Source organism: Colossoma macropomum, unplaced genomic scaffold (genome assembly GCF_904425465.1).
Source record: "Colossoma macropomum unplaced genomic scaffold, Colossoma_macropomum, whole genome shotgun sequence".
Lineage (NCBI taxonomy): Eukaryota > Metazoa > Chordata > Actinopteri > Characiformes > Serrasalmidae > Colossoma > Colossoma macropomum.
In genome coordinates, this window is record NW_023494803.1 from 40,565,439 (window position 1) to 40,578,941 (window position 13,503).

The 13,503-nt window shown below is 39.4% G+C and overlaps 1 protein-coding gene across 1 annotated transcript; it reads right to left on the reverse strand.

Annotated features, from left to right (window-relative positions):
* Positions 1–787: 787 nt before the first annotated feature.
* gjb9a (gap junction protein beta 9a) lies at positions 788–11,035 on the reverse strand. Its single transcript, XM_036594017.1, has 2 exons — positions 10,800–11,035; positions 788–1,805 (listed from the first exon to the last, which is right to left on the reverse strand). The coding sequence occupies exon 2, from the start codon at positions 1,785–1,787 to the stop codon at positions 975–977; it is 813 nt and encodes a 270-aa protein (XP_036449910.1). The 5' UTR covers positions 1,788–1,805; positions 10,800–11,035; the 3' UTR covers positions 788–974.
* Positions 11,036–13,503: the final 2,468 nt, after the last annotated feature.

The window sequence follows — 13,503 nt, forward strand, 5'->3', positions numbered from 1 at the left end:
TACTTGTAGTGAGCATGTAAACGAAGATTGTTGAATAGAGTGCATATAAACACCTCAGTCTAAATCTGTAATCGGATTGTATTCAGTCGGATTGGCAAAAATCGTTGCATGTAAACATAGCCATTGTAATTTTAACCCTATAAAGTTTGGTCAGTAGGGGGAGCAGTGCACTTACAGCTCGACCTAAAACTCCACCTACAAGCGTGGCCATTGGCCGCTAAATGCTGTCGTTTTATTGGATCCCTACTGAAACATCTGCATAAATTAAGGGAGTGCTTCTTGTATATGATAGTGCTGGTGGGCTGGCACTTGTTTTCACGCACCAAAGCAGATATCATTAAAAGCGGCAAATCTGTGCTCTTTTTTATGCAGCTTTAATGAATAAGGGCCGTTCTCCATCTGATCAGGTCCACTTACCCTGTAGCCTAATACAGTTGTCAGTGAGGAAGCCCAACAGGACCACCACAGAGCAGGTACTATTTGGGTGGTGGATCATTCTCAGCACTGCAGTAACACTGACGTGGTGGTGGTGTGTTAGTGTGTGTTGCGCTGGTCTGAGTGGATCAGACACAGCAGTGCTGCTGTAGTTATTAAACACCTCAGTGTCACTGCTGGACTGAGAACCAAAAACATCCAGCCAACAGCATCCTGTGACCACTGATGAAGGACTAGAGGATGACCAATACAAACTGTGCAGCAGCAGATGAGCTATCGTCTCTGACTTTACATCTACAAGGTGGACCGACAAGGTAGGAGTGTCTAATAGAGTGGACAGTGAGTGGACACAGTGTTTAAAACTCCAGCAGCACTGCTGTGTCTGATCCACTCAGACCAGCACAACACACACTAACACACCACCACCACGTCAGTGTTACTGCAGTGGTCAGTGTACATATAACTTTAACTGCATGACTAAACAACCTGCTGTCTGTTAAATGTCCATCAATGTGCTGTATTTACAGTAGCTTCCCTCATTAAATGGTACTTTGTTCCATAGCAGCTTGTCTTTTGCTTGTCTTGTTGAGGCTCTGGTTGCTCCCCAGAGTCGGATCTATCCTTATATATTTGGATTTTGGAGTTGCCTGGTCGTGGACATCACCTCGCTCCGCGGCGATCATCCTCTCATTGTCCTGTCGGATCCTGAGAACTTTGCACAAGCGCTTTCCGATCAGGTAGAACATCTCGCACACACACATGAGGATGCAGATGGCGGAGGTGACCACCATGAAGAGCGTGAAGATTCTCTTCTCAGTGGGCCGAGAGATGAAGCAGTCCACGGTGTTGGGGCATGGCTCCAGAGAACACTTGGAGAGCTGCGGCATGTCGTAGCCGTCGTAAATGTAGTAGAGAATGTAAAGAAACGCCATGTCGAATCCAGCTTTGAAGATAAGGCTCAGCAGGTAGGTCCACCAGAGCCCGCCCCTTTTCTTCCCCGGATTGGCATACAGGTGTGAACCCTCGTGGGCGTCGGTGAACTTCTTGTCCTTTTCCTCTCTGTATTTGACGTGCGCCACCACCAGCAGAGACGGGCAGGTGACGAAGATGAGCTGCAGCGCCCACAGGCGGATGTGCGAAATTGGAAAAATGCTGTCGTAACACACGTTGGTGCATCCAGGCTGCCTCGTGTTGCAAACAAAGTCTTTGCTGTCGTCGCCCCAGACGCGCTGGGCTGCCACGACAAACACCAACACCCTGAAAACAAACACCACTGACAGCCACACACGGCCAAACGCGGTGGAGTATTTATTCACTCCGCTCAGGAGGACCTGCAGCCCCGTCCAGTTCATCCTCGATCACTGTTCGTTCTGCAAAACACACACAAACATACAGGTTTGCTTTTATACAGTGTCAGAATGTGGGTCGTGCATTATCTGCACACAGTCTAATGCAAAAGCTTTAATACCCTGATCAAGTTACATGCTTTGTGGCTTTTCTAAGTGATTCTCCACAGGGTACTAACTTAACAATGGCCTTTTTCTGCAAGAGTTACTGCACAGTTCCTACTTTTTTGCTTTTGAGTTTCAGAATCACAATCAAGCTTTATTGGCCAGGTACATTTACATTTACGGCGTTTGGCAGACACTCTTATCCAGAGCAACTTACAATTTGATCATTTTACACAGGCAGGTGAAGGTAGTGTTAGGAGTCTTGCACAAGGACTCTTACTGGTATAGTGTAGGGTGTTTACCCAGGCAGGGGACTGAACCCCAGTCTACAGCGTAGAAGGCAGAGATGTTACCCACTACACTATATAGTGCACAGCATCAGACAAACATTTACATGTAGTGAATAAAACAAAACAAAACAAAACAAAACAAAACAAAACATAACATAACATGTATTTCTACCATCACTCACTCAAACACACACACACATATACACACAGTCATGCCTGTAAACCTTACATTGTGCAAAGTATGTGTCTTGAGTTAAAGTGCTGAGTGCAGCGGCAGTTAAAGGGTGTATAGGGGCAAAGAAAGGGAGAAGTGAGGTAACTGTCAGATAAGTGGGGTAATAAGGCAGGTAAGTGAGGTAACAGTCAGGTAAGTGAGGTAAGAAATTGTGTTTAAGAAATTGGAAAAAAAATAAGACATAACATGTAAAGTGTGCCTTAACTTTTGCACAGGCCACAGTTTATTTATTTATTTTTTTCCCCCAATATGTTAAATTCAGCAAATAAACAGTGGCTGTGCATTAAAATGTGCAGAAATGTGTTCTCTGTAGAGCAGAGGTTCTCAACCTTTTCCACCTCACGGCCCACCTGGTTGCGAGTGGACGACTGAAAGGTCAGGTGCTTCTAGAGGTGTTTCTGCCTTTGTGCACTGTTACTGTGGGGCTTGTATTAATGTTGTTAACTGTCTGAAAACATTTTATATTTCATTTTTATTGTTAAGCCAACACTGCTTTTTCATTGCTCACTACAGAGCACTGGCCCCCCTCAGTATAGATCCAAGGACCACCAAGGGGTGCTTTGCGGCCCACTTGTGGTCCTCGGCCCAGTGGTTGAGAAACCCTCTGTAGAGGACGTGCGTTATTTACACTTCAACAAAACATGTAATTTGACAAGGGGCGCCCCAACTTATGCATATATGTCATAATATGTCCTATATGTACTGTATGCATGCAAGAACCTATATACCTATATAGGTACTCATATATATAAGTGCCTAAAGTATGTACTGTATATGGGGCATTGTTTTACATATATCATAGTTATTCAATGGTTCTTTAGTAGAGAAAATGGTTCTGTATAGAACCATAAACGCTCAAAGAACCTTATGCATGATTAAAGGTTCTTTGCATCAAGAAAGTGTTCTTCAAATTATTCCTATATAGAACTTTCTCAAAAAATTGTCTATTTAGCACCCAAAAAGATTCTTCTGTAGGTACGATGTCAAGCTTGTAACAATAGAAGAACCTATTTGGGTGCTATAAAAAACCATCTACAGCACATTCTCTGTTAATGTGAAGAATCATTTTAACATGCAAAGAACCCTTTAATCATGCAAAAGGTTGTTTGAGTGTTTATGGTTCTATATAGAACCACTGTCTTTACTAACGAACCCATGAAGAACCATCCTGAAGTGTGTATATTTAGGATGTCAAGCTTGTAACAATAGAAGAACCTTTTTGGTGCTATATAGAACCCTTTTCTATACCAAAGAACCATTGAAGAACCATCTTTTTTAAGAGTGTATATAAATGTACCTAAATGTAATAATAATAGTATGAACCATATAGACAGTAGTACCCATATGTAATTACATCTCCAATATGTATGATATATTTGCTATTAGCTACATGTAATAATACATTTGTAAACCTAATCCTAATCTTAATCTCTGTAACTAAAAGAGCTTTCATCTTTGCGCTTTCAGTTGAAAAGTGCTTTTCTGGGAGTGTTTTGTTTTGGTACTGGAGGTCAATCCTGACTTTCTCTATTATGAACTGCAAACTCTGATCTGTGGATGCTGCTCTGATTCTGATCAAACGTTTCTCTGAACTAGTGCAGAAACACACTGTGGGAAAAAATGTCCACAATCTGAAAAACGGGACATCATAGTTTGGGTCAGTCCGTCTCCTGGCGATTGGTGTCATGAATTTGCCTGTCTAAAAATAACCAAAAACTCTGTGGGGGTTTCGCTGTGACATTTTTTGTGATTATCTTTTTAATTAGTTGATGGAGAGTTTGTGCTGGATCAAAGCTAGAATACCTGAGGCCATCACTGATACACAATGCATAATCAAATATGGACCTGGCTCTGGTCCCATGTTTGTTTTTACATGTTTACATCTTTTAGCTCCACTGTGCTGGTGTTCACTGTAGATCTGTACAGTTTGATCCTCTAGTCCTTCATCAGTGCTTACTTTCTGACCACAGAGCTGGTCCTGTCTACATTTTTTTGGGTGACAGTCAACTCTCTACCTAGAAGTGACACTGACGTGTGTAAAAACTCCAGAAACAATGCTGTGTCTTATACCAGCACCACACACTATCATGTCAGCGTCACTAATGTGCTGAGAATAGACCACCACCCACATAATATCTGGACAACAGCGGTCCTGTGGTCAGAAACTGACCAATGAGGGACCTCACAGAGTGGTGAATGAGCTCATTGCTTCATGAATTTTAAATGTACATTCCATACTTAACATATAAAATGAGGGTCCCCACTGTCTGCAGCACTGATTCTGTCCGCACATCTCTACCTATGTTCTGGGACTGCAGTAAAATTAGCAAGTTCATGTTATATATAATTATTATATGCATTATCTCATGTGTTTGAAATCCCGGTTGACAAAAATCCTTGCCTGCTTATTAAAGGATGATACATCTTCACTGTTACAACTGTTATTCTGTTGATATTATTTCCCTTGATCAGACTGCTGCATTGATAAATAAGGCTAAATCTGCTACAGTATATGGAGTGGGAGGTGTTTCTAATAAAGTGGCCAGTGAATGGAAGCACAAGGTAAGCGTTTCCAATATAGTGGCCAGTGAGCGGAAGCACAAGGTGGGTGTTTCTAATAAAGTGGCCAATGAGTGGAGGCACAAGATGGGTGTTTCCAATAAAATGGCCAGTGAGTGGAAGCACAAGGTAAGCGTTTCCAATAAAGTGGCCAGTGAGTGGAAGCACAAGGTGGGTGTTTCTAATGAAGTGGCCAGTGATTGGATCACAAGGTAGGTGTTTCCAATGAAGTCCAATAAAACTCGCAGTCACTAAACTGATCACACAGCATACGCGTCTAGCACACCAACTACTAATTACAGGGTTTTTCCACAGCCTGTGTGATTGGAAATTAATTGTAGGCTGGACTGTGTGTGGGAAACTCTTTCACTACAGCCCTCCGGAATTCTTTATGCAGCATACAGCATTTATTCTGTGTTATGTATACAGTATTGGAGTATAATTCTCAAAGTGAAGGCAGTGTTTTGGCCGTGGTATTCATTTGTCTAAGCAACTCAAAACAAATCGTATTACAATCGCCATTACTTTGGACAACGTTATTATCTCGAAATGGAACGGAATGCTGTTTATTGTCACTGTGCAAACTCAACGCAGTTTCATTTTGCGATTTACGCCCTGAGATTTGACTTGGTTCAAATGTGTACATCATTCCCACATGAATAAAATGTACTGCTTCACAGTTTTGTTTTTCAGATGAGTTAGTTTTGGCTGTAATAGTGTTGATGTACTATATTTTATTCATGTAGAAATTATGTACACATTTAAAGCCCTGTTTTCAGCAATATGATGCTTAACCGTCATAATGCAGATAGGCATATTATAATATAGCATTAATAAGCCTGTATTGTATCTCTACACTAACAATAAACTGCTTTAGGTTCCATTCCTAAATAATGAAATCTTAAAATAGACATTAATTATGTGAGGAAAGGTTGACAGATGACAGAAAACAGAACAGATCCTCATTTCAGGACCAAAACAAGGACAAAACCAGGCTGGACTCAACTTGTACCTCACAATCTCAAACTGATTAGATAAGATCAGATCCTGCAGAGGGAACGTTTGTAGTTGCTTGCAGTTTTTTTGTACAGTTGCATAACACTCTGCCAGTGGTGGGTGACCGATTCCGCATTTCATACAGAAACACATCCGGAAAGTAACCATACTGATGTTTTTCTTTACAAATGAAAGGGCCCATATCCTATTTCTGTACTCTATTTTCCCTAAGGTTCACTTATGAGGTTCTATTTACCAAAAATTGTCATAATATATTGTTATAAAACAGTTTTCCAACCACTTTTTATCCGTTAGAATCAAACAGGCTGTTTCTGTTACTGTGCCTTTAAGACTGATACAGTACTGTGCAAAAGAGAACCTTCATTTATTTCATTTCCAATCAAAATGGACATTAAGTACAAGTTATTCATTTATCCAAGATAATCCAAACTGGAGTTCTAAAGCTGATTAAAAGCTACAGAGAAAATGTGGCTCCCAACAACCACCTGGAAGACCTGGTTGACCCCAAAACTGCCCCCATCAGACAAACAGCACTTAAAGCTCTCATCTCTGAGAGAGAGGAGAAAATCAAGCTGCTTCAGATCTGAAAACACCCACAGGTGTTTCTGTCCATCCTTCCACTGTGAGAAGACAACTCAGCGCTGTGGGTCTGAAAGGATGTGTAGCTGTCAAGAAGAACCTCACTGAGAAAAGGAGACGGACACATCAAACAAAGAAGCTGAACGATGGACTGACCACCCCAGAGTCCAGACCTCAACACCACTGAATGTGTTTGATTACTTCAGAAAATCATCAACCAGCTTCTAAGACTGAACTTTGGAGGTGTGTCTGCAGATTCTTTGAGGAACTGAAAGAAAAGAATGGAAGCTGGAATAAAGGTAAACTGTGACACCCAGAGCACTCGATAAATGGATTTTATATTTAGCCATTGAGGCTTCTGCGTAATTTTCTGTTAAATATATGGTTTCTACTTTTTTGCCTCACTTTTGCACAGTCCTGTATGTAAATGAGCTCTGTTCTGATTGGCTGTTCTAGTTACTGTGGCTCATTAAAAAGCAGTCCAGGCTGAAACATTTCTTATAATTTAAGCATGAATGAACAGAGCTAAACTGCTGTAGGCTGAATAGGTGGATATATGCAAATTAGTGTTTTCTTTGTGACATCACAAAAAATGAGTTCTAAATATCATTCAAGTACGTTCCAGATATCTTCCTGTATCTGTTGTGTAAATGCCAGTATTCTACCTGTTTCTCCTAGCAGTCTTCATTTGGTGAGCGTGGGGCCGTCAGCGCTCGTCTAAACAAGTGGGCAGTTAAAAACACTCTGCGCATGTTCAACAGCTGTGGGGCCGATCATGTTGGCCCAGTGCTGAGAGCAGCCAATAAAACATAATACATTTACATATGTCCAGACATTTAGTAATGTCGTTTACAGTGTGGGCGTCGCTACGCAGCTAGACATTGTTCCTCATCAGTTGTGGTAGCCACTCATGATAGCAAGGCAATATAATGAGTCGAGTTGGAAACGTAATAAAAGTTAAATTTGGTTCCAGACCTTAGAGCAGAAATGAGAGATTAAACGTTTGGGACACACCAGCCAGAGGATTTCATCACCATTCAGTCTGGAAAGGACAAAACCTGCTCCTTCAGTCCAGAGAGGTTCAAGAGAAAAACATGGCTAACTGTGAGTGCAGCTAAAAACACTCCTCTGCTTTCCTTGCCTGCCCTCGCTGTGCTATCACTTGAGTTCACTCATGGATTGTTGGACTTCGAGAGAAAAAGTTTTTGACAAGTTTGCCCAGATGAAAGATCATCGTGAATCTTTTCTTTTCGAGCAGTGACCGTCATGATGAGTCATTCTGTATTATTACAAGGCTGTGTTATTCCTAAAGCCCGGAAAGCTTGTTTTACTGCTTTGATATGTAGCTTTGGATGTGTATTTGCAGACCAGTGATCGTCACTGCTAGATAACTTTGGATTTGTAATGCGATGCTGTGTAATCAGGTTCTGTGAGATCTAATGTTGTTATCATATCACTCATATTCCTGTCTCCACTTCCACCATCTCCTGCACATTGCGTTAATTTGTGAATGTGTGATTTCATTGATGGAGTGCGTTTGTGTTTGGGTGTGTAGTTTCTTTGACGAGTCGCTGCTGCCCCTACAGTTTATTGTGCCCCACCAGGCTTTTTGTGGCAGAGATGCCACTGGCTGGATGACTATAACAAAAAAGTGATCCTGTGCAATTTAAAATATTTCCATAAGGGAAAGCAAAATCTAAGCTGAGCTCTCTTTTAGAGCTCTTCTCTCTTATAGACAAATGTGAATCTTTTTTTTATTGAGGTTTGAGGTTTAGAGCCTCTTCTTCTCCATTTTGTTTAAATCTCCTGAGAAACGATCAGAAAGCCCCGTCTCAGTGAGCGTCCGTAAGTTCTCAAAGCTTTCTAACCTTTTTTCTCTCTTGGTCTTGAGAAGTTAGGAAAAAACTACAATAGGATGTAAATTGTTGCTCAGCATTAAATTTGCTGAGATATAACAAATAAAAAAGTCACAGAAGTAAAACAGACTGAACTATAATCTCCTCCATGTTTCTATGTTTCTCAAATAAATGACTTGTGTGACATACAGCTCTGTGCAAAAGTACTCTGAGAAAATGATCAGTAAAGCCATTTATCTGGCCACCAAGCTGTTATTTATTCACAAAATAATTTGATTTGAATAAATACAAATAAACAAATGTGATGTATGTTCATAAAGTTAAATCAGTTCAATCAATCCTCATTTTACTTAAACCAGTTTAATCAATCCTCATTTCACATAAATCAATTTAATCAATCCTCAGTTGTTATATCAGTCTAATCAACCGGTTAAGTTAAATCAGTTTAATCAATCCTCTTTTAACTTACATCACTTTAATCATCCTCAGTTAAGTTAAATCAATCAGCCCTCATTTAACTTAAACCAGTTTAATCAATCCTCAGTTAAATCAGTTTAATTGCCCTCAGTTAAGTTAAATTAGTTTAATCAATCCTTAGTTAAGTTAAATCAGTTAATCAAACCTCACTTAACATTAATCAGTTTAATCAATCCTTAGTTAAGTTAAATCAGTTAATCAAACCTCATTTAACTTAAATCAGTTTAATGAACCCTCAGTTAAGTTAAATTAGTTTAATCAACCCTCATTTAACTTAAATCAGTTTGATCAACCCTCAGTTAAGTTAAATCAGGTTAATCAACCCTCAGTTAAGTTAAATCAATTGAATCAATCCTCATTTAACTTAAATCAGTTTAATCAACCCTCAGTTAAGTTAAATTAGTTTAATCAATCCTCATTTAACTTAAATCAGTTTGATCAACCCTCAGTTAAGTTAAATCAGTTGAATCAATCCTCATTTAACTTAAATCAGTTTGATTAACCCTCAGTTAAGTTAAATCAGGTTAATCCACCCTCAGTTAAGTTAAATCAGTTTAATCAAGCCTCATTTAACTTAAATCAGTTTGATCAAACCTCAGTTAAGTTAAATCAGTTTAATCAACCCTCAGTTAAGTTAAACCAGTTTAATGAATCCTCATTTAAATTAAATCAGTTTGATCAAACCTCAGTTAAGTTAAATCAGTTTAATCAATCTTCATTTAACTTAAATCAGTTTAATCAACCCTCAGTTAAGTTAAATCAGTTTAATCAACCCTCATTTAACTTAAATCAGTTTAATCAACCCTCAGTTAAGTTAAATCAGGTTAATCAACCCTCAGTTAAGTTAAATCAGTTTAATCAATCCTCATTTAACTTAAATCAGTTTGATCGAACCTCAGTTAAGTTAAATCAGTTTAATCAACCCTCAGTTAAGTTAAATCAGGTTAATCAACCCTCAGTTAAGTTAAATCAATTTAATCAATCCTCATTTAACTTAAATCAGTTTAATCAACCCTCAGTTGTTAAATCAGTTTAATTAATTAAATCTGTTTAATTAATCCTCAGTTAAGTTAAATCAGTTTGATCAATTCTCACTTAAGTTACATCAGTTTAATTAATCCTCTTTTAACTGAAATCACTTTAATCATCCTCAGTTAAGTTAAATCAGTTTAGTCAATTCTGCTGCTGGTGGACCTGAACTAATCCATGACATGTAACTGCGCTGAAGAGAAGAGGAACTGAACCTCTGCTGTTCTAACCAGCTCACAAGAATGCAGCAGGAACTTTACTGAAAACAATCTGTTCTTGTTATGTATTACTGCGTTTATGTTTATTTGTATTTATTCTAATGTTATATAGTGTTATCACTGGCAAAAACACACCCAGATAAATAGTTTTAAACCATTTTCTTGGTTGCCTGAGGCTTAACCACAGAACTGTACATGTCTCAGAGTGCACTCTCTGCTTTCTCTTCTCAGCTCTTAAGGGGACTTTTTAGTAGAAATGAAGCAGAAATAAAGAAATCTGAACAAAACCCTAGATGATCCGAAAAACGAGAAACTCAGGAAATCAGAAAGATATTAAAAATATGTATATATATTTATTAAAAAACAAATGTGTCCTGTGGATTCTGTAATGCAGTTATTTGCATCAAAGACAAAGATGTGTTTGCTGGGCTCCAAAACTCTCAACGTTAGGAGAATATATGAGCACATGACTGACAGTAAATGTGTCTTCTATGAACTTTACTAAAGCACTGTACTATTGCTTCATGAACACTTCAGCTCTTTCCAAACTGAGAGTAAATAACTTCATAAACCAAACCATACATGTCTGAAACACAATCTCCCAACAGCTCAAACTCACTTTTCTTAAAGTAAAGAAGTAAAAACACTCTTACCATGTCATAAACCAAGGCTGAGTCGGCGCTAATCCTGTCAGACGTGATCTGAGGCCCACCGTAAGAGCCACACCTAAACAAAAAAAATGCAAAGAAGGCTGCGGAGCCGGCTGAGCAGCCGCAGGTGGGTCAGAGTTGTGTCAGTGTGAGACGGCGTTTTGAGTGTATGGGAGAGTAAACGGGGAGGTGCTCAGTATTCATGAGGTTTTATCTTACACGGCAATGCAGAGCTGCAATGAGAGCACATGGAAAACATCTTTCAGGAACGAGTGTGTCATCCTCCTCGCCCTGAGCAGAAACCCTTCAGAGGTCTGCGGTTAAACTCTGAGGATCGAGAAACACAACATGAAGAACATGCAGTAACATTTACACTCAAACTGGTTCATCTAGAGTTCTATATAGTATATAAACTTTATTAAAGGGTCGATATCCTATGTTGTGATATGTACGTTATGTACAAAACCAGCCATAATTCCTTTTTGTGGTCATTTGCAAAAGTTTGGCCACCCCTGGTCAAATCACATGTATTTGATGATTCTCTAAGTTATGGCACATTTTACACACTCTTAAAAAAAGATGGTTCTTCAAGGCTTCTTTAGTTAAAAAAAAAAGGTTCTCTGCATGATTAAAGGGTTCTTTGCATTGTGAAAGTGTTCTTCAGACTGATGGAGAATGTGCTGTAGATGGTTCTATATAGAACCTTCTTGAAAAAGGTTCTATATAGCACCAAAAATGGCTCTTCTACTGTTACGATATCAACTTTGTACCAATAGACGAACCCTTTGCTGCTGTATAGAACCCTCTTCAAAAAGGTTTTATGTAGAACCATCTACAGCACATTCTCCATCAATCTGAAGAACACTTTATGATGCGAAGAACCCTTTAATCATATATAGAAGCGTTTTCTTTACTAAAGAACCCTTAAAGAACCATGATTTTTAAGTGTGTGTTTGTATATATGTATATACAAACTGGAGTTTTTAAACACCTCAGTGTCGCTGCTGGACTGAGAATAGTCCACCAACCAAAAACACCCAGCCAACAGCGTCCTGTGGGCAGCGTCCTGTGGCCACTGATGAAGGACTAGAGGATGACCAACACAAACTGTGCAGCAGCAGATGAGCTATCGTCTCTGACTTTACATCTACAAGGTGGACTGACGAGGTAGGAGTGTCTAATAGAGTGGACAGTGAGTGGACACAGTGTTTAAAACTCCAGCAGCACTGCTGTGTCTGATCCACTCAGACCAGCGCAACACACACTAACACACCACCACCACGTCAGTGTTACTGCAGTGCTGAGAATGATCCACCACCCAAATAGTACCTGCTCTGTGAGGGTCCATGGGGGTCCTGACCACTGAAGAACAGGGTAAAAGGAGGCTAACAAAGTATCAGAGAAACAGATGGACTACAGTCTGTAACTGTAGAACTACAAAGTGCTCCTATATAGTAAGTGGAGCTGATAAAATGGACAATGAGCGTAGAAACAAGAAGGTGGTCAGAATGTTATGCCTGATCAGTGTATATCGTGTCTGAATACTTTTTCCCTATCAATTTTGCTTGTTTTTAAAGCATATCTCTGTATCTGCTCATACATACATACTTTAACATTAACATTATATGACAGAACATTAAATAGTATAGTATATTAACAGTATACGAAATAACGAAAACAGGAGTGTCTGAATGCTTCTTTCCCCTTGCTGTACTTAAGCTCCCCTGCTTCTACCTTGTGGCTTTTCCTGTGTTTATCTGTCTAACCTTCTACAGTAATTGGGCAATAAGACTGTCAAACTCCTGTTAAAGCTCTCAGTCATGTCACAGCAGAGGAGCATCGCTCTCTGATTCACCCTGAGCTCTGCAGGCCTTCAGAGAAAAAACACAAACACTCTCACACCCCGAGCAAAGGCTGCTGACATGGACACTGCAAGGCCCTGCATGGCCCTTCGCACGGCCAGTCAAATGCATGTATGAGTCACCCTGTGCTGTATTCTGATTATGATTCACCGCAGGCAAATGATCACCTACTGCGCTAAGGTCGAAAATCATTTCTTCTGTTTTCCTGACATTAATAACAGAGGAAACGCTCACTTCCTTCCTCAACACCCAGATTTCTCCTTCACCTCACCCGAAATAGCAGCAGCATCTCAGAATACTTCATGATGTGGTTCTCATCAGGGCTGCTGTGTAACCAAAGGCTGATGAATGGAAGTGACCACTGGAGGGCGCCAACGCTAGTGGCAAAAGTGCATCACAATGCATTTTGAACCAAAAACACTGCAATTTTAATTAATGTGTTAATAAACTACAAAACAACTGAAAACAAAACAAAAAACATCCATATAACATATAATACGTTTCCAGGGCAGCATGAGATCAGATGTTCACACGTTTACTCATATTTTATATTTATTTTATGATTTCGCATGTGTTTAACTCTATTATGTTGTGCATGTTTATTTTTACCTTACTTATTGTAAGTCAGAATGTATATATGTAAATGTATGTCTATATATATGTGCAAACGTTTTAGAGAGAAAATCATGAGAAAATCTATTTAATCAGTTTAAAAGCTAATTATCTGGTCAAGATGTGTTTATTTGCTTAGAAAACTACAGACATTACAACAAACACATATAACGTGAGTACAGAAGTAGTGATTCTGCATATGTCAGTGTGCTTGTTTAACCATCTCCAAACTG

What these genes read in the sequence shown, in the direction of transcription:
- gjb9a (XM_036594017.1), bottom strand. Translation starts at nt 1,787, where the DNA reads ATGAACTGGACGGGGCTGCAGGTCCTCCTGAGCGGAGTGAATAAATAC.